At 47.1% G+C, this 19,487-nt stretch overlaps 1 protein-coding gene across 26 annotated transcripts in view; it reads left to right on the top strand.

Moving 5' to 3' along the window:
• The window catches only part of LOC114870515 (neurexin-1a-like), a 180,176-nt gene that overhangs the window by 9,526 nt on the left and 151,163 nt on the right, over window positions 1-19,487 (top strand). For 8 of the 26 annotated variants that reach the window (XM_055502309.1, XM_055502303.1, XM_055502308.1 and 5 more), the window contains exons 3-5: window positions 3,983-4,000; window positions 4,803-4,832; window positions 5,893-5,940. The exons of 3 other annotated variants lie outside the window; for them this stretch is intronic. In XM_055502309.1, the coding sequence (XP_055358284.1) occupies window positions 3,983-4,000; window positions 4,803-4,832; window positions 5,893-5,940 (96 nt within the window). Of the gene's footprint in view, window positions 1-3,982; window positions 4,001-4,802; window positions 4,833-5,427; window positions 5,440-5,892; window positions 5,941-19,487 lie in introns of all 26 variants that reach the window. 15 more of the 26 variants (XM_029175257.3, XM_029175252.3, XM_029175266.3 and 12 more) reach the window with 5 other exon arrangements.

Here is a 19,487-nt window from a genome sequence, read left to right as displayed (position 1 = left end):
GAAAGTGAAAAATATCAAATGCGTGAAATACTGGGGGACGGGGACTTACTGTATGAGTGGGACAGTATGAGATCAGCCGGGCTGATCTTTAAAGTAAGTGAGACGACGAGTGGACTGTTGAGGGAGCTGCATGTGGCAGCGTTGAGCTGGCGGGGGCAGAAACTGTGCACTGCAGCCGCAGCTGTGGGAGCTATCGGTTTCCATCAGAGGGGCTGGTCACCGCTGCAGCTTCAGCAGCGTGATGAGGGAGACGGTGAGCTGTGTGCAGCCACCGACGCTCCTCTGACAGACGGATGCGTCGGGGGTGAGGCCGTGCTGCGCAGAGATGAGCCCTCACTTACGGCCATTACTCTTGATTTGCTTCAAATTGTAATTTAACAACAAATCGATCCAGTGGTGGCTCTGACCTTTGCTGCGAAGCCTTTGCATTGCCCCTTAAAGCGCCTACAGTATATTCAGCATTTTGATTCATGGTGATGAAGCTATGACAAAATAAAGTGAAGAAATCATACAAATCAGTTTGTATTTGTATGTTTAGCTATTTGAGCCCATTATTACATATAATTATATTTGTGGTGCGTTTAAGTGCCTCCTAACAATGGTTCGTAGCGCACACGTTTACTGACGTGCGACTGCGCTGACTCGTCGCTAACGTTTGCAGCCGTCAACCTGCAGTGCGTTAAAGCGCTGTCCAGAGATCCACACGGAGTTCTCGCAGCCACTTGGAGCTGAAGCCGCTCCACGCTGAAAGATGGCGGCGCCTGACCTACTTTCTACCTCGCCGGTGTGAGGAACGCGCTTCGGTTTGAGGCTATTTAAAAAAGAATTGAACTGCTTTCATTAGGAAGTGACAGTTGTGTAATAATTCATGATATTGAACATTGCTGCTTTCCATTCGGTTACACTGTTAATGCCGCACACTTTACATATTACACACACACACATCGCTTATTGCTGTGATCATGATGACGTACAGTATGAACCTGAGAAGGAGCTGCCGTTACAGCTGGCCTTCGCTTAAAGGTTCTGTAGAGATGAAGGTGGAAGACGAAGGTTTCAGTGATGAATGTGACTCCATGTTCAATAGACAATGTGTGGGTCACGCCTGTGGTGGCACGATTTGGAATTCTTTATTGAATTCCAAAATATTCACCTGCGAGCGAACGCTGACAGGATTGTGTGTGTGTGTGAAGCAACCTCGGTGCCGCCGTGACGGAAGCTGCTGCTTCTCCGACAGAGAAGCAAGCGGCCGCATTTTAAATTTAATAGACTGCGGTTTACTGTATATTTTGACAGTAAACAAAGAAGTCGATTCGAGAAGAGGCTGGAATCGTGACTCGCATCCGTCCAATTTCGGGAGCGTTATCACATAAAAGGAGGAATTCATAAAGAATTCCGCGCTCCCACTGTAAATCCCCCCTGAAACCAGGCAACAGCGGAGGCAGAAAAGCGCAGGAAGCTGCGGCACTGCGGGGCTGATGATGTTAAGAGCGGGAGACGCGAGCTTGATTCGGGCAGACAAGATGTTCTAAAATTGTCAAATGGCAGAGAAAAATGAATTACATCCAGTGGTGGGACCGGCGCCTATTGGATGTGACACGTGTTCCAGAGCCCCCCCTGCCCCTGCCGGGCCTCCTCGGCCCGCTGCATCCGGGCCGTTGGAGGAGAAGGGACGTGTCCGTGTGTCAACGACAACACAAAAAACGCACAATTGATTTATAGATATACACACTATACCCATCCTGTTTTTTTTTTTTTTTTTTATTATCTGCTGCACAACTGTCAGAGATGCAGATAGTGTGATAGACAGTTGAGTGCATTTGGGTGTAGTGTTACCAGCACAATAGGACTGGGATCACTTTTTCAAGGGGATTAAATGGATTTACGTCTCAGGATTAGGATGTAAGCAGCTGGGTGCATTTGTGTGTGTGTGTGTGTGTGTGTGTGCGTGCGTGCGTGCGTGCGTGCGTGCGTGCGTGTGTGTGTGTGTGTGTGTGTGTGTGTGTTTTAATGGCCGCTCTCAGGTGATGCCGCTGTTGGAAGGAAGCTCATTTTCTTCCCAACTAGATGAAACCGTGCGCCTCGCTTCCTGTAAAACCCGCTGATGAGTTTGTGTGTGACTTTCTAATTTCGTTGAGTTGCATCTGCTGAGAGTCACTGTATAATGGGCCCAGTTTAAACACGTGAGTAGGTTTTGATCGCTCATAAACAGAGGAAGGGAATCACTAAAATCCACCGTGAGCAGGTTTCTCCACATCCTTATAGCAGGTACCACTGCAGGGGTCAGAACCGAGGGAGGGCTCGTTAGTTACGGAGCTAAAATGCAGGAGTCACTGTTTGGAGTCTTGACTCTTTCGCTTGTGTCCGTCTCATTTTGCAGCTGCTCGCTCCACGCTTGCCCCGTCATCCCGCTTCCTCAGCGACATGCTTCTCATCGTCCAGCCGCCTTTTTGTGAACAAAAACGCAATCTCACTTACTGTATCGTGGCGTGCAGGCTCAGTGAAATGAGCTCCGACCTGCACGACGGCGTGCGAATGTCACGCTCGCCCATTTTATCCACCGCGACGAAATTATTTTTAATTGACGACTGAACAATGCAACCGAGACAGGTTTCGCCCAAAAAGAATTGGGTCGTGCCATGTTAACTGAAGCACTGTAGCGTCTATTGGTTTGGTAATTTGTTCACAAAATGATGTTTTGGATTGTTTTTGTGCATGGTGTCTGTTTTGGAAGGGGAACCAGTGGTGATGGTAAGTTCTGGGTCTAAAAATGGCTTGAATCTGGGAACGAAACACTTTTGAAGAGGTAGGAGTTTATTTGTTGGAGGGAACGCGGCTTCTGTGCGTCTGGTCGCATGGAGTCACGGGACTCAGTACAGGGACATGAATGCATTGATACTGTACGACGTTTGCATGCTTAAAAAATACAATAACATCAAATCAAAGTTTCATTTCCATTGTTTGTACCATTTACTGTATTTGCAGTCATAATTTCAACTATTCCAAACTAAAGATGGACCCGGTCTCCAGACAATCACTCCGTGATGATTGGAGCTGCTGACTGACTGTCGTCTGTTCTTTTCGTTTCTTTTAGGCCGTCGCGTCCCACCCTCACACACGCTTTATTGGTTTTTGCATGTTTCCAGTCACATGACCTCTGTCCAACCAATTTGTTTCCCCGCTGGTGGCATGACGTGATTTCCCTCACGTTCTCACTCCTACCAACATGTAATCTGTCTCCGGGCCTCCTTTATTAGCGAGACAGATTTTACATGGCGGCTCCCTCACCTCCACACACCTCACTTTGATTGCCAGAATTATGTTAGGGCGATTCCATTTGGGAGCCAATCTCCCCTTTTTCTGCATTGCCAGTCTGTGCTCACTGGCCACTGCTTTCAGGACTGTGACCGAATCACCTGAGTGGAGTTGCAGTAACACGGGACCCCACCGCTCGCCCTGAAACCTTAGAGGCATCGCTTTAGCACCGCCAACTCTATTTATTTAGCTTCTTTTCTCTTGCAGTGCATTTCATCACTTGTGGTGTAGAGCAGCTTTTCATTTAAGGAAAAACTGCACACACTGTTTATTGACAGTCTATAACATAAAAAAAATGCTCAAAACCCCCTTATCGTCATTAGTATCTGTACTAATGTACTAATTCACATGCTGGAATGCTAATGCTACAGTATTCGCTTCCAAGACAGGCTTTACTTCTTAAAACGTACACTCTATCAAATATTCACCGTGGCTCATCCAGGCATAAAACTGTCCTGTTTTCCAGGTCAGTGCGTCTGCAACAAGGGGGGGGATTAAAATAAAAGGCCTGTGCATAAATCAGCTGTTCCGCTGCCGGGGTCACGATAGGTCACTCGCATGCGATGTTTAATGCCTTGCATGGTTAGGACATGCAACGGCCAGTGCAGTCTGCATGCTGCTTAATGAATGTCTTCCTCTCTTTCTCTCCGCCCGCCCGTGCTTCCAGACGACGCTCACGCTGAAGGTGGGTGCAACCACATCTCTGTGCCTCCATCTTGTTTCCACACACATTGTCACGGCTCAAGGCGCCGCACATGAATGTCAGCACATGCTTTATGTTGATATTATTATGTATTATAAGGGGTAAGTCTGATGGTCGATGCTTATGATTTCATTTTACAGAAGATTATTGCTTATTACACCTTTATTACACTTTATTACACATTTCAAGCACATATTTTGATGTACATCATAAAGTTGGTTGCACATTTCCAGTCCTTCTCAGCGGTAGCTGCTTTGTTAGCGTTGGGGTGCTGCTGCTCTTCCTGTCCACCAACTGGTGACCTGTGAGCGCCACAGCCTGTTGTGCTAATATTTTCCAAATGCCGTTCACGCCTTCCTTCAATCTGTGTTCGCCGCACCTCAAAAACGGCGGCGAGGCGACCGGTCGCCTCCCACCGCGCGACTCACGCGTCCGGCGGACCGACGCGCGGGGTCGCGGCTCAGCTTCCATTTACATGTCGCACTCTTAAAAGAATAATAGCGCAAAGGTCGGCGCGAGTGTATATTTCTGAACCACGTGCAGTAAGTGGCTGATGACGCATCGCAACCGGATGCTCATCAGGCGACCCCCCCCCCCCCCCCCCCTCGTCCGTGCACTCCCCCTCCCCCTCAAGTCCTCTCCGTCCCGCTCCCCCCCCCCCGTTTGACCAGCACTCCTCCAGTAACACAGACATCTGCTCGGACAGAGACGCCTGCATGTCAGTGTCACACAGCTTCCCATGATCCCTTGTTCTCTTCTGACTGTGCTCTTGTTTTCCTTTAAGGTCTGGCACACCTGATGATGGGCGACCAAGGTATGAGCTCTCCTTTAATTTCCCTCCATTCCTCCATTTGTCCCTCCTGCTCCCATCGCGCTTCTAAAAACCTGTGTTGCCTAAATCGCGTGCGACGCTCAGGCTCAAAGCTTCAGATCCTCATTCGGCTTCTTGTTGTGGAGCTCGTGCGCGAGCCCTTTTCCAGCTCATGTAGTTTTTCACCCCCTACGAGCTGTGGCATCCACCCTCACGTCGCCCGTACGTTGTGATGCTATAAGATGATGTGTGAGTCACATAAAGGGGCATTTGTGTTAGCGTCGGGTCCGAGTGGTGGAACCGAGCTTAGGTCAATCCTCATGGCGCATGTCTCCACCTCCACCCCTGTTTTCATGTCGCCTTCACATCCATCATGCAGCAGAGCGGCGACGTCGCGTTCTGCCCTCCTCCTCCCAGTTTCCACCCTCAGCCACACGTTTCCTCTCTTATGTATCAGCACGTGCGCGTCTCCATCCACCCTCTCCTCCGTCCTTTTTTCCGACTTGACCACGACACTTATCCGTGTCTCCTCTCCTTTTGTTCTTCCTGTTTGTCTGGAATCTGCTTTCTTCATGGAACATTTCATCAAATCTCATAGGTAAAAGTAAAGGTACTACCCTTTTAATTGTCTAAATTCATAAACTATGACAGCAGTTTTTGTTTTGTTTTTTCTCTCGTGGCGTTATATACTTGCTAAATGAAGTATACAAAGCCACCGGCATTTTTCAAAATTGCTTTGTCAACTAGTAAAAGCCTTTCAAGGTAGGTGCCCGCTTCTGCTTTGCATCCACGCGTTTTAGCTGCGCCACCACTTTCTTTTGTGCTTGATGCATGGGAATCATCGAGATTCGCATCTGCACTTGAACTCAATAGTTGCTGTCCTAGTTCCAGTAAAGCGCCACCACTGCCACCACCCAGGGGTAACTACAGCCCTAATGTGCACATAATGGGTTTGGGGGTTGATCATAGTGTTGTGGGCCTCCCATCCTGGCTGTGATCCTCACCTCTCCTCCCTGTGGGGTAAGTGGACCTCTGATCTTTCCCATTTGACTCTCCTCCTCAGGGCAGAAAAGGGAAGCTTGGCTTGTAAGATCCCTACTGAGCATTCAAGGTAAAACTTTGACTCTTTCAAGTTGGTTACTGAAGTTTAAAGGCAAATTTAGCAAGTCATCATTTGCTTGTTGAAGTGTGGGACACTTGAATGTCGTGTGTGTGTGTGTGTGTGTGTGTGTGTGTGTGTGTGTGTGTGTGTGTGTGTGTGTGTGTGTGTGTGTGTGTGTGTGTGTGTATGTGTGTGTGCGTGTGTGCGTGTGTGTGTGTGTGTGTGTGTGTGTGTGTGTGTGCACTTCTAGAATGAGTGACAATACAGTATAACTGTAATGTGACCTTCAGGCGTCCCACTTACGTTCTGAAATAACATTTACCATGATTTTGCTTGAGTTTATTGCTTTGACACTTACTGTTACCGCTATTACAGTAGTTCTAAGGATTCTCTTCACACCTCAAATAAAATATTGATTGTTTTTTTGGTGAATTACTGTCTCTTATCACAAACAATGTTTGTGAAGAATCGTCTGATCAGGTAAGTCTTCAAACTGCCTCCTGGATGAACGTTGTGTGGAAACTTTGCAATGTGTGAACAGAAATCACAGCTGTTGGAATGTCACACACACACACACACACACACACACACACACACACACACACACACACACACGCGCACACACTGAATTCCCACTCCTTTAAGGTAAGTGTCATTTCCAATCCTACAGTATTAGTTTGTTTGCAAATGAATATGAGTTGGCTTTCGCACACACTAAAGAAAAATGACTTTAGATTTTTCATGATTTCATAGAATGAGGTTCAGCTTGATTTATATTTTTGCAGCTTGCAATCTGTTGTAATTGACCTAATTATATATATATATATATATAAGTTGTTACTCCCACTGAATGCACATTTCAGCCTCAAACATACACATAAAAAAACAACCCTGCCATTATTGACATCTCGCTAATTGTCTGAGGGTCACGACTATCTATTAGTTCACGCAGGAAAACCTGTCAGATAGTGAATTATCAGACGCGCGCGCTGACACACTACACGGCTTAATCCTGAACCCACGGGTCAGTGCGCGACACTATCCTGAACACACAGCTCGCTGGCAGAAGGAAAACCACAGGGAGAGAACGCTGACGCTGCACAAATCCCCCACACGTAGCGCGCTGCTTCTAATTCGGGCCACGGTTATTTGTCCCCTGCGTCGTACAGTGCGGAACCCTGTCAGTCCACTTACGTAGTCGGCAGCGAGGACACACAATATCCATTATGCGCTTTAAGCCGGTGAGAGTATTGCGTGTCGCCGGTCTCCTCGCGCTGCTTCAGGCGCTCGCGTGGTTCATCGCGCGCTCCGCCGCCGCTCCTCGGACGGCGGCCCGGTTCGCGTGTCGGACCCCGTCACCTCGCTCCAGATCGGCGCGGACGCGGGGATGAGCTATAATACCGCTGGCACGCGCGTCAGCGGGGTATTTAATTGCTGTCATCACAATAAACTAAAGGCCGCTGGAGAGAAGCTTACAGGTACAAGCGGGCTTTTTCTAAATTAGTGTACTTACTAATGCAATTGCTTTCGCTTTCTAAAAACGGAATCGGTCTCTTTTCATTAGAGCAGACGCGTGTGTAAGTGAACGCCTCTTGTACAGTAGTTGGGTTATGAGTAAAGTCCAAGTCCCATTAGACAGAAACACCACCGTCGCGTTTTTTAAATGTGTCCTCACGTTCTAGAGGCCACGAATAAACAATTTGAGCCTAATTAATCCCAACAAGTCCCGTGGCTCTGTTCTGATGCCGGTCCCGTTCAGTCCATCACACGCCGACTCTAAAATGAATACTAGCACATAAAATCACCTTGAAGGGCGAGTGCATGGGTGTGCATTCGTGGTGGCGCGGCGCGGTAATGGATGGCCCTACACATAAGCAGGGATCACTCAGCTTAGTGAGTAAGTACCGTAGGAGTGTTTGGGCCACTGAGAACACTAAAACAGCCTCACTTCACATACAGCATGTAGGATTTATAAGCACCGCTGTTTATTTAAATATAAGCGTCAGTGTTAAGTTTTACATAAAGGTTTTTTTTTTTACTATTTGCATAACTGCAAAGGTCACAATTATTTCTGTGAAGTTTGAAGAACTCCGCCATTCGTGCATTAACCCGTGCACTTGGAAGGAAATAGAAGCTCTCTTGCTGTAAAGGCTTTTTTACGCAGCGCCTCTCGGCTGCGCTTTGTGAAAGTGACATCACAGGGGACGCGATGTGTAACTCAGTGGAGAGCGGCACGAGAGCGAGCGCGGCCTGACTGATGTTCTCCTCGCTTCTCACTGTTTGTAAGGATTAGATTTCCCATCGTCCATCGTTTTCGCGTTTTACGCAGGAGGCCGCTCTGCTTCCACGTGAGCGACCGTGACTGGATCTCAGCTGCGAATTGGACTCATTTTGCAGGCACGAGGACACGTTTCACATTAACTCAAATGTTTCACGTAGCATTTGGAGAATCGGTGACGTGATGTAAACAGTGATGTAAACTTAATCAGCATTTTAATTCATTTTTACTTCCTTTTTTACTTGCTGCTCATAAAGCCTTAATTCAATTTCACAACCATTTCATTTTATTGTGAAAGGCATGTTTCATTCCGATTTCCTGTGATAATCGAGGCCCGTCCGCTCTGACGTCTGTCTGTGCGCTGACATGTCAGACTCTTCCAGCTGACAGCGAACATGATGCCGCGTCGTGTGTGTGGAAGCCGCAGCGCGTGCTCCCTTTGTGCCGCGGCGTCACACGTCAGCTGTGACCTGTCGGTGGAAGCGCCTCCAGCTCCTTTGACTCCCTCGCGACAAACACGTCCGCAGTTCGTCTCTTACTCCTGAGCAGACGTCAACCCGTGATGTGACGCCACGCCTGGAATTAACGTTAGCGCACCTCACAGGTGTCCTGCGAGGCGTTCAGGGCTCAGAGTTAATAACGCCTTGCAGTGAACGGGCCGCTTTCATTATGTTAAATGTCAATGGAGGAGCTTCTCCAAAAGCTGACTCACAGTTTTCAACAAAAAAAAAAATCAACTGAGTGTGTCTCCAAATCTTGGCTTATGAGTAAAACCATGTCCATCTGTTCTAATTGTCCCCAAAGAAGGAGCAACAGTAGCTGAACTCCCAAAAGAATTGAAATTATTGTAAGATAAACACAATATACATTAGATAAAGTTCAGATGGTTTTACTATTGCATTCAGTCACCACCTATTTTTTTTTTTTTTTTTTTGCTGACTTAAGCAGATATTTATATATAGACCTTATTTGCTGGTGCGACAGGCATTGAACTGTCAAACCAAAAAAGGCTCCACGCCTTCGCTCTCATTGTAAAAGCTATTTGCATGAGCCGCAGATGCTGATTTACGCTTTCATGTGCGCTCACCTCAGGCAGCGTCCCCTCAGGGCTGCTGCCGCACCAACGCGTGTAATTGTTGCTAGTAGACGACTACAGGAGCGACGACGGGCTTTAAACAATGGCCTGTGAATACTAAGGTTTTATCAGTTGGTCCGTATACACATGTTGATCATTAATCCACAGACGTGATCTCAGCCTTGTTTCCAAAATTACAGTCGCTGTCCTTAAATAAATATAATATATGCAACAATATCATAAACTGTGTGCATATTTTTAAATAATCTTTGCTACTGTGTAATTAAGGTACTTGTGCTAAATAAAACTTTAGGCCCCGTGTCTTCCTGCCCATAGAGATGTACTGTAAGAATACAGTAGATTACAGCAGTTCCTAAGCAGCTGAAGCTTTAAAACTGAACCATCTCAGAGGCATTTGATTATGAGCAGTATTAATAGGAGTCACAGCTACACCTGCACAAACAGAAGCCAGTCGCTGTCAAAAAACCCTTTTGACGCCTTTAAGTTTTTGCTTTTATTGGAAAAATGAACGAGGTTTGAGTAACTAGTGATGAAAGCACAGGCTGAAAACTGCTTTGCTGCGTGTTGAGATACACACGTTTTCCCACTTTGACACTCGCTGCGTGCTCGTTTAGCTCTTTGAAGCCCGCGCTGCCTAGGTTACCTGCTCCGTAGACAGCACCACCCCAGAGCCACCGGTGTTTGTTACAAACAGGGTAATTGTACTCGATGGGTCACAGAGGCAGAAGACTGGGGGAAAAAAAATGCCTGTAATTGCCTGGAGTGAGATTTGTGTATCTTGACATGGCAGATTGGCAAGGCTGCAGTAAAGCTCCACAGATTAGTACATTAGCACAGATTCTCCTCCAGAGGGGGAGGCAGGGAGACACATGGAGGGAGTGAAGGGGTGGGAGCAGACGGGCAAAGAATGAACATAAGCAAGTGATGATGAAGTGGGATTATAAAACAGAGGCCTGCGATTAGAATAGACGTGGATGGAAAAAAAGAAAAACGCTTTCAAAACAGCTAAATACGCGTTTTATTTTGAAGGGAAGTTAGCTTCAAGTATCTCGAGCAGACGTTTATTTTCATGCATCAGACCTGCCCGCCTGCCTCTTTGATGGGCATGTTTTGCCTTTTTGTGCCATCGCCAGCATCCCTAATCGGACGAGCGGCATCATTCCTTCACGTCTCAGACCTGTCAAAACACACGTTTCTGCCGCGTCGCCGTCTCCTCCCTTGGATCGTCGATAGCGGCGCAACTCGGCCGCGGAGTGCGGATCAGCGCTCATCAATGCCTTTCCCAGAGAAAATTTATTAGAGGCGATGACAAGCATATGATCGCCCCCCCCACAACCCCCAACCTTAAGAAAGGGCGAAGGAGAGTGTAGAATAAAAGGCCTGGATCAATATGAACAAGGCTCATCTGGCTCCCCAGGTGGAGTGGAAGGAGATCTGCTCGGGATCAATAGCGCTGGTCGATGCCAGCGAGAGACTGCAGTGATGAAAAACTCTATTTCTTGGCCCACAGAAGGCAGTGGATGAATCTTAGCAGAAAATAGATAAGAGGGTGATGCCTGCACTCGAGCTGCAGCCTGTGAAATGCATCTCGTGCATGCGTGTTTGTTTAGTTGGGTTTCAGCTCTGAGGGTCATTTACCGGCCGGTGATGGAACGCTGCCAGTCGCCCTGTGATAAACCCCATGAGGTGAAGAGTCACATTTATTCTTTTATGGAATAATATAAATATATGTACGCGCGGAGGCCGTTTATCCAGGAACGTATGGCGCTGCAGTGCCGCTTTGTGCAGGTGATTTATGAGCGCGCGCTAGTGGCTTAGCTACCTTCAAAGAGATTATTTCCCCCCATCTTTAATGGTTCATTCATCTTCTCCCGTTACACTGTAGGTCTGGAGTGTGTTAGCGTCCAGACGTGTTGGCGACGGCAGATACGGGTGACAAATTTATATGGAGCCGCTCACAGGCCGGGCCCTTTTCCCAGGTCCTTCCCATGCTCGCTGCCGTCCTCAGGGCGGAACCGTGACAGCGAAGCTAATTAAAGCCTGTACAGCTGGGAAGCACAAGGACGCGACTTCCAGATGAATATTTTGAAATGAAATAAATAAATTATTAGAGTCCCAGAGATGTCAAACAAAAAAACACATAAATTCTACATTTATTTGGGATTTAGAGTGAGATTGTTTGAACAGTTCATTCAACTTAATGATTCTCATAGTTTCTTCATTATTGATGATCATGTTCATATTTGTACTTATTTGTTGTTGATATGAAGCAACTATTGTCAGGTCTAGTTCTTGTGGCATGGATTCGGGTGAATAGAATGTTTTCCAGCCAAACCCAAAAGCGGACGCCTTTTCAATGATGCATAGCGAGGAAATGGCGAGGCTCCCTGTGGGAAATTGAATACTCCATTTCCAATCGAGTGCACCCTGGAAAATCCATGGGGGGTCAGTGGCAATTTGTCTCAGGAGGTCTGCACCGAGAGTCATTACACTCAAGACCAACATGTCCTGAGGGACAGAGCCATTCTTTGAGGAGCGACTTGTTTTCCTTCTTGGAAAATATTTTAAATCGCACCAACTTGTATTTATAGAAAAGAGAAATCGCAGATTTGCCTGGAGAGATTTTATGATCCAATTACAAAGGGCCTTTATTTCCACTCTGTCCTCATGCTTCATCATGCAAATAGGTACAGTATGAAGATTCCTCCCCCTGTTCAGAGGAGTGACACGAATCGCAGGTTGCGTAACCGCATTAAAAGTGGCACAATGCAACCTTTTCCTCCGTCACAGCGAAGCCGCATCTCATTAACCTCTATTTTGGAGAAGCTCCTCTTTGTTCAACAAATTGCTCGTGTCCCCTGTTTAATTACGAGCGAAGCGGCGAATCTCCTGCGATGCACTTTGCCGCGGCTCAGATTACAGGTGTCATGAATTTTAACGCGCCTGCTATCGATCCTTATATTCTCCCTGTGTTTTAAGGGGGGCGAGGTGACTTTTAGGCAGATGTTTGCCGTTGTGCAAACCTGAGATAACGGTCATATCACTCGGCTTCCTTTTAATCACGGCCTCGTGCCTGCTCGTTAGCCACAAGTGCTGTAGCTGGAGTAATTGAGGAGCCCGACAGCGGCTTCCTTTGAGAAAGCCCTTTGAGCACGCGCGCCTGTGTGCTGCCTCTGTTGCTAATTTGCAGGCTGGACAATGTTAGCCTGTAATTCCATCCTTGTGGGCAAAGCAACTCTTTGCTAATTTGATTACACGGGCCTCGTCTTGGCTCGGGGTTTTGTCGCCGATGATCAATGCACATTGCAAAGCGGCCATGACAGACAATGAAAAAGCTCAATTATGGATGAGATCAGATAGGACTTGGCCATAACTTCACCAACAATGACATCAAAGCGGAGGCTCCACACCCTGCCGAGCTGCATAGAGCCCGTTCACACTGTGAAAAAGGTGAACAGATGTGAATGTGTCTTGAGATTTATATTTATAACCGTTCCACGATATTATTCCAACTCGCCTTCTATTTGCGGCTCTTCTTTTCCACTCACCGCGGATGTAAATCACCTGCGTGTTCCACACACGCTCCCCGAGGAAATGAACAGGCTGATGAAAGGCAGTGGCAGCTTACAGCATCTGACCCCACTTGATCCATAGCTGCTGTATCAATGAGCTCCTAGTTGTCAGCGCAGGCTTGTTTGGAGCTGGTGGATGAGATCCGCCTCGCAGCGACATCAAAATGGCTGCAGTCGTCTTGTTTTTCGTTTCATGGACGCGGGCGGGAAGATCAGCACGGCGGCAGGAGAAGCCGTTTAATTGCCTAATTGTGTATATATAGTTTAGGTATTAGTTAGTGATGTGCTGTTTTGAATGACGTGAACAATCGGTTTTAAACGTGATTTTGCGCCACATGATTGAGAGTGGGCAGATAAATGAGTAACGATCTACATGAGCTCGAATTAAGAGCTCATAATTCCATCTCCATCCATTCAGACATGGATTTCCTTCTTTCCTGAATAAACATTCTACCAGCGTCGTGCATCTAGATTTGCTGTTTGGATTATAGTCAGTTTGATTTGATCCAGTTCTAAACACCATAGTTGCTTTTATAACATAACTGTAATTGTTTTAATTCGCATGGGGAAAGGCATTATGACCTGTATGAGCTGTCAAAATGTCCATGTCCTTATGAGCGTGCTATTGTAGGCTCCCAAGAACCAAAGTGGTTGTTACAATCACGCCAACCTGGATCATTAATTTTCGTTCTTGTGTACCATCAGCTTTTAGTTCTCCTTAGCTTTTGTAATTTCGAGCTCGTAGGAAGGAGCCAGATTTTCCTACAGGAGCCGCAGCACATAATTAGGACTTTGACTCCGGCAGCTCAGTTGGGCTTTTCCATTTACAGCACGTCAACCTCCAGCGCAGAGATTATTCAGGAGCAAGTCAAGCCAATCAGTGAAATGTCATTAGTCCAAGTCCAGTCCCTGATGGACTGATGTGTGTGCAGGCGTCCACTGATGTTTATCATGTTGTCCTTTAGCTCTGCTGGAAGTTGCACTGAAGAAGTTCAGCAAAGCCAAAGAGCAGTTTTTCTGTTTTTTCACAGACAACACCAGGCAGCATTTTACATCAAAAATAGATTATATGAGGCACAATCACAGAGTGGGGCTGTGTCAGAAGGGCATTCTATCCACTCTAATTGAGATCACAGACAGTTTTTTTTCCGTACTTGCTTAAATTAAATTCTGGCACCGGTCACTTCACCCACAGGAAATTAAAAATCCAACTAATACAAAGTTGTCTCCCAAACAGCAGAGAAGCAGCCTTATGCTTTAATATCCTGCCTCTGTCGCTCCTTTATCAGGGTGTTTAAATATACTGGAGAGTATCATTCAAATGCTGAAGGAAATATTAAACACGGCTTTCGTACATTTTGGTGAAACCCTCTCTCAAAAACACACACATGCAGTGTCTGCGTTGTTACGCTGACGTTGAGATCAATAAACCATGTTGCTGAAATCAGACCCGATGGGAGGCGACGGGTTTAAGATGCAGCCTTTGTTTTCTCCGGTGACGTGCGTTGCATCATATTGTTTGTTTATGCATGTTGTTCTGATTCACTCAGTGAGAAGACACTTTTCAAAGTTTAGATTTGGGCTTCCACAACTTGTGTTAGGACCTGTGAAACAACACTCTACTAAACAACATGAAGCATAAATGAATATTATAAGGATTCTCATGCATCTTAGGTTCACATATAGTATAACTTTGCATCAAAGTAATACATCCTCGGTAAAGCAATATAATACAATATAAGTAATGTAAGAAAGTTTGAAAATTGCTGTGAAAGTCATTTAACACATTGTGATGTAGATAATTTATTCATTCTCAGGTTAAAAATGTATGAATGTTGTCCTGATGTGCGGAAGGCTCCTTGTTTGTTGGGTAGATTATTGCATAAACATGTCGGTATCTGGCTTCTGAGGAAGTCTTGTGTGTATTGTTTAACGGTGCTGGCGCAGTATTTGCCGTTAAGGTGTAATTTAAAGGCTGTGTCAGTGACTAAAATAGGCCTGCAGATAAGATGCCTTGCACATCATTAAGTGTGAAATATAACAACACGCCCCTGAGCTGCCTTCTGTTCCCCTGGAGAGACGACAGCTAGATAGGGCTCTGCACAATTATGGCTGAGAGAGCCCACAGACCTGCCTCCGTCGCGCTGCTCCATTTTAAAGCGCCTCTGATGAACACGGCGGCGCCCGATAACAAAGGGACGGCGTCCTCCCAACGCTGTTTGTTCTCCGGTCCAGCGAAGCCGTGATGCGGCTGACACGGGCCTTATTGTATTTCTGTTCCTCCCAAAGTCCCCCCTCCGTGCAGGTGCGGAGCTGCCTCGGCTCGGAGGCAGATTATCAATGGAATAGTTTCACACCACTCAACGCGCCTCCTGGAATAGGCCCAAAAAGAGCACAGCATTATCTGTAAAGATGTGGCTGTGGGGAAATTGAAAAGTGAAGCACGCTCTCCGCTAAAAGCAGGATGTTGTTCGCCGGCGACTCGTCTTTCCTGTCGCCCCTTTGTTTGCATGGAAAGAAACATGGCCGCCTGTTCTGGGGGCGGGGTCAGTGTGCTTGGCTGGAGCTGCTGGCGGGTCGGTCCCGGTTCTGTGCTCTCCTCGCGGGTCAGAGGTCGACGTCCGGTCACGGCTGCTGTAAAAGCACGACGGGGAGCGGATGCGGCGTTGACATTGGTGTTTTCCCATCTTTTCAACATCAGGCAGAACTCGGGGGATCCAGAGATGAGTCAAAAAAAAAAAAACAACACAGCCTCCTAACGCTGTGGTGTTCTCAGACTGCTGACAAGCTATTCTCTGGCTATTAAATCCATTTCTCACTGTCAGTGCAGCTGGGGCGGCTTTCATTTGAATGAGGGGCTGCTGCTGCTGCTGCTGCTGCTCTGGGACCTAAATACTGCAGGGACATCAAGTCCATATTGCGCATTGTGTCACAACTGATCATTTGGAGGCGCGAGTTGGGTTGAACTGGATTAAGCACCGTTTAGACATTAACTGTCGTTTAATGCTGAGCGATTATTATTGAGATGGAGTCGTCATCACTAGATACGCTTCATCGATCTGCTTCATGTTTCTGGGGTTAGAAGCTTATATCTTCATTGTAGAAGAGCGAACAAGTAGATAAAGGTTGGGATTAGCTCATCTCCTCAGCGCAGCCCTCTATTATATCCGACTCGCTGCCGACCTATGCCTGTGAAAAATTCATTTCCAAATCAACGGCCGCTGCTGCGATTTGTCTGGAAAACCACAAGAGATTGTGCGTCAGGAAAATGTAGTCACATAAACCATTCAAACAAATGACCAGCGCTGTAATGTTTTCAGTTATGCGCAGTCTCAATGATTCATGACTAATCCTTTTAAGTTGAATGCTAAGACCGAACCCAGGAGCTGCCCGGAACAACAAACACATCCGTGATGTCGTATACATATATTCTGACATGCAAATATGATGATATTAACATAAAAACCCCTCACAAATCCCTCAGCCGGCGCCTGATAAGAGGAAAAGGGAGCTGACACAGGATTTTTCCTATCAAAATGAGTGTTATGAACTTTATCTCGAGTCTTATTTGAGAAACAAATGGGCCTGTCATCAAGAACACACCATCTATAACTCTTTGTCCTTTTTTTCCATAAACAGTTATTCCGCCTATGCCGGCCTTGGTGCCAGAAGATAAATAAGGCGAATTAATTTGTGTCAGGATGACAGGAAAGCGCTGCTCTGTTTGGCAGGAAAAACAGAGCAGAGAGTGTTATTAATGGCCGCATGTGTGGAGTGCAAGGACCACAGTCGCTCAGAAGGAGGTCAGGAGGAAAGGAGGCGAGCCCGGCTGAAGGAGAGGAGGCGAGGGAAGGGGGGCGCTAGCGTTTGGTGAAGTGGCAGATCAACAGTGGGGACCAGTCTTTAGCACCCACTCGCTTCTGCTCGTCCTAGTTTTTAATGTCGCCAGCGCCCATCCTTTAATAATGGACCCTCCCCACGCTGCTGAGTGCTCCAGTAGGTGGAGGCAGCAGTCGCGGGTGTGGGGCTGTGGCCCTGTCGCCGTGGAGACGCGTCTTCCAACCCAGCGAGCGGCCGGGAGACATGCTTTTGCATTAGAGCCCGCCATCGTCCTGTCCCCGTTCCACTCACATGTGGTTTGAAATCTTAATTGTCAATTAGATTCCACCACTGTGCTGGGTAATGTATCATTGATCATTTTAATGAAGCGTTCAGCAATTTCTTTTTTTCTTGTCAGAAGAAGTGGATCGACTCATCTGACTTTTCACTGACACCTTCCAGCTTTGTGTGCACTCAGATTACGGTTGTGCTCTTTGTCAGTGGTGGAGGCCTAAACGCAGTGTCGTCTAGACATGTCTAGACATAGAACTCACGCTGGCTCTGTTTAGAGAGAATTAGACCAGTTACTAACTACAATCCTGCTTATTTGCATTTAGATCTAACCTCACTGTGAACGTAATCATGGCCACATGCTCTGCTATGCTCCTGAGGACTAGATGTCATGGCTGTGGGGTCAGGGCCGCTGTGGGGTCCTGTTTGGTTCTGTGGGGTTCTGTGGGGTCCTGTGGGGTTCTGTGGGGTTCTGTGGGGTCCTGTGGGGTCTTGTGGGGTCCTGTGGGGTTCTGTGAGGTCCTGTGGGGTCCTGTGGGGTCCTGTAGGGTCCAGTTCATCTCCTCTGATGGTTATAACTTTGCGTCTTGTTATCAATAAGTGCCTCCATGAATAAATGACTACCTAATGATTCATATGTGTGGTACAGTGTGTAGAAATAGCTCCTGTGAAAAATACTACTTGCTGAGATGTTATGCAGATTTATTAATAGAATACAACCCCCACATAAGAACAATACAGGACCACCATGTTGATTTGTTGTATGTGTTTATGCTAATCATGACTGTGATCAATCTGCTGCCTGGACTCTTTTAATGACTTGACCTTCCAGAGGAACAACATAAATACAGAGAAATAAGTTGGCTGATGTACAGAAAGAAAACATGAGTCATGTAAGTACACGTAACAGCACTACTGCTCAATAGGCTCAGATGTATAGTATATTTTATTTTAGTAGGATCTTGAGAAGCAGGGAACTCCCTCCAGCTTCTGAGATGTCAGTGACCAAAGCCAACCGAGTAAATATTGGTGAAGAGGAATGATGTAAACGCAGCGTTTTTCATATACTGCAGGTCTCTTTACACAGTGAAGGTCTTAGTGTAGAAGTTATCGTCAGATAATTATATCTGTCTAAAAATTACAGCCGTGTGTGTAATTGTGTGTAGTTTATTTTCAGGCTCAAGTTGCTTTGTCGACACAATCACAGCTAAATTACAGCTAAACATAAGCTTTCAGAGTCTGTCATTGAAATTAATCCTGCCACACTCACATCAAGTGGTGGAAGTGTGAAAAGCCACTCTGTTAATTGTGCATGGCAGTGTGTGATATGCTTTTTACAAAATAAAGGTCAAGGATGCACTTCAGTGTGTGTGTGTGTGTGTGTGTGTGTGTGTGTGTGTGTGTGTGTGTGTGTGTGTGTGTGTGTGTGTGTGTGTGTGTGGGGGCGATATCTGTTAGAAGATAATATCTCCAGAGCATCTTCGTCCATTTCACCCACATGGAAACACAAAGTGGCCGACTGCAGCCAGACCGACCCCGCGTGCGATAAACTGCTCCGCTTCCTGCTTTTTCCTCAGTGTGCGCAGGTGTGTTTTTGCAACATGTGTCAGCGGATGCCCCGAAAATGCGACAGCTTTGTCAAGATGAGCAGTCTTTAATACTTATTTGCAGAGATTAGCGGAGTTGCGGGTCCTCCGAGCGCGTGTGGAGGAGGAGGGCGGCGCGTGAGGCGATCTGACAGGAAGCACGCGGTTTACATGTCTACGATTGCAGGGGTCTTGACAAACATGTGATTATTTCTCAGTAATTAGCCTGTTGGTATCCCTGTGGTAACAACAAGGGTGGTAATTATGAGGAGAAGGTCTTGGGACCGCTGTGTGAGCCTGTTCGAGGAGCATAACTCACCGGGGAGAAGACGGTGAGTAAGAAACGGGGGGGGGGCCTACTGTATGTGTTGAAGGTGTCCGTGCCGTCATAGAAAGCGATAGTTTAGGGATGCAGTGATGTGGAACCGCAGCATAACAGAGAGCAGCTCATCGTGCAAAAATGGGTGCGCTGTCGAAACACCAGGCTTAAAGCTTGAATCTGAACCACTCGTCGTGTTGTTCTACACAACGGGTTGAAGGCTGCGTCCAGCTCTGAGCCTTGTCTAAGTCACAGGGCCGGGGGGTCACTGGGGGCAGGCGGAGATCCATCACAGGCTCCACGCGTGCCGATTGGACCACCAGGCCACCCCTGGACCTCGAAGGCCCCAACTGCTGCAGTTGCCTAGCAACCCTCGCTGTAATTAGTCCTGCGCTGCAGCGCCTCAAGTCAGATGCCCGGTTCCTACTGCTGGGTCAGAGCGCAGTCGAAGCGCAGCCACACCTACACACGCCGCACATACTCCAGTGGATTCACACTGAAGAGCTCAGCACATCGTCAGCACATGAGCCCAGGAAACCACTTCCTAATGTTTCCTGTACAACACAGGTCCTCGTTCCTAGTAGGAGAAAACTGG

This window comes from Betta splendens, chromosome 15 (genome assembly GCF_900634795.4).
Source record: "Betta splendens chromosome 15, fBetSpl5.4, whole genome shotgun sequence".
Taxonomy (NCBI): Eukaryota; Metazoa; Chordata; class Actinopteri; order Anabantiformes; family Osphronemidae; genus Betta; species Betta splendens.
The sequence above is the reverse complement of the archived record's forward strand: the minus strand, read 5'-3'. Positions and strand labels throughout refer to the sequence as shown.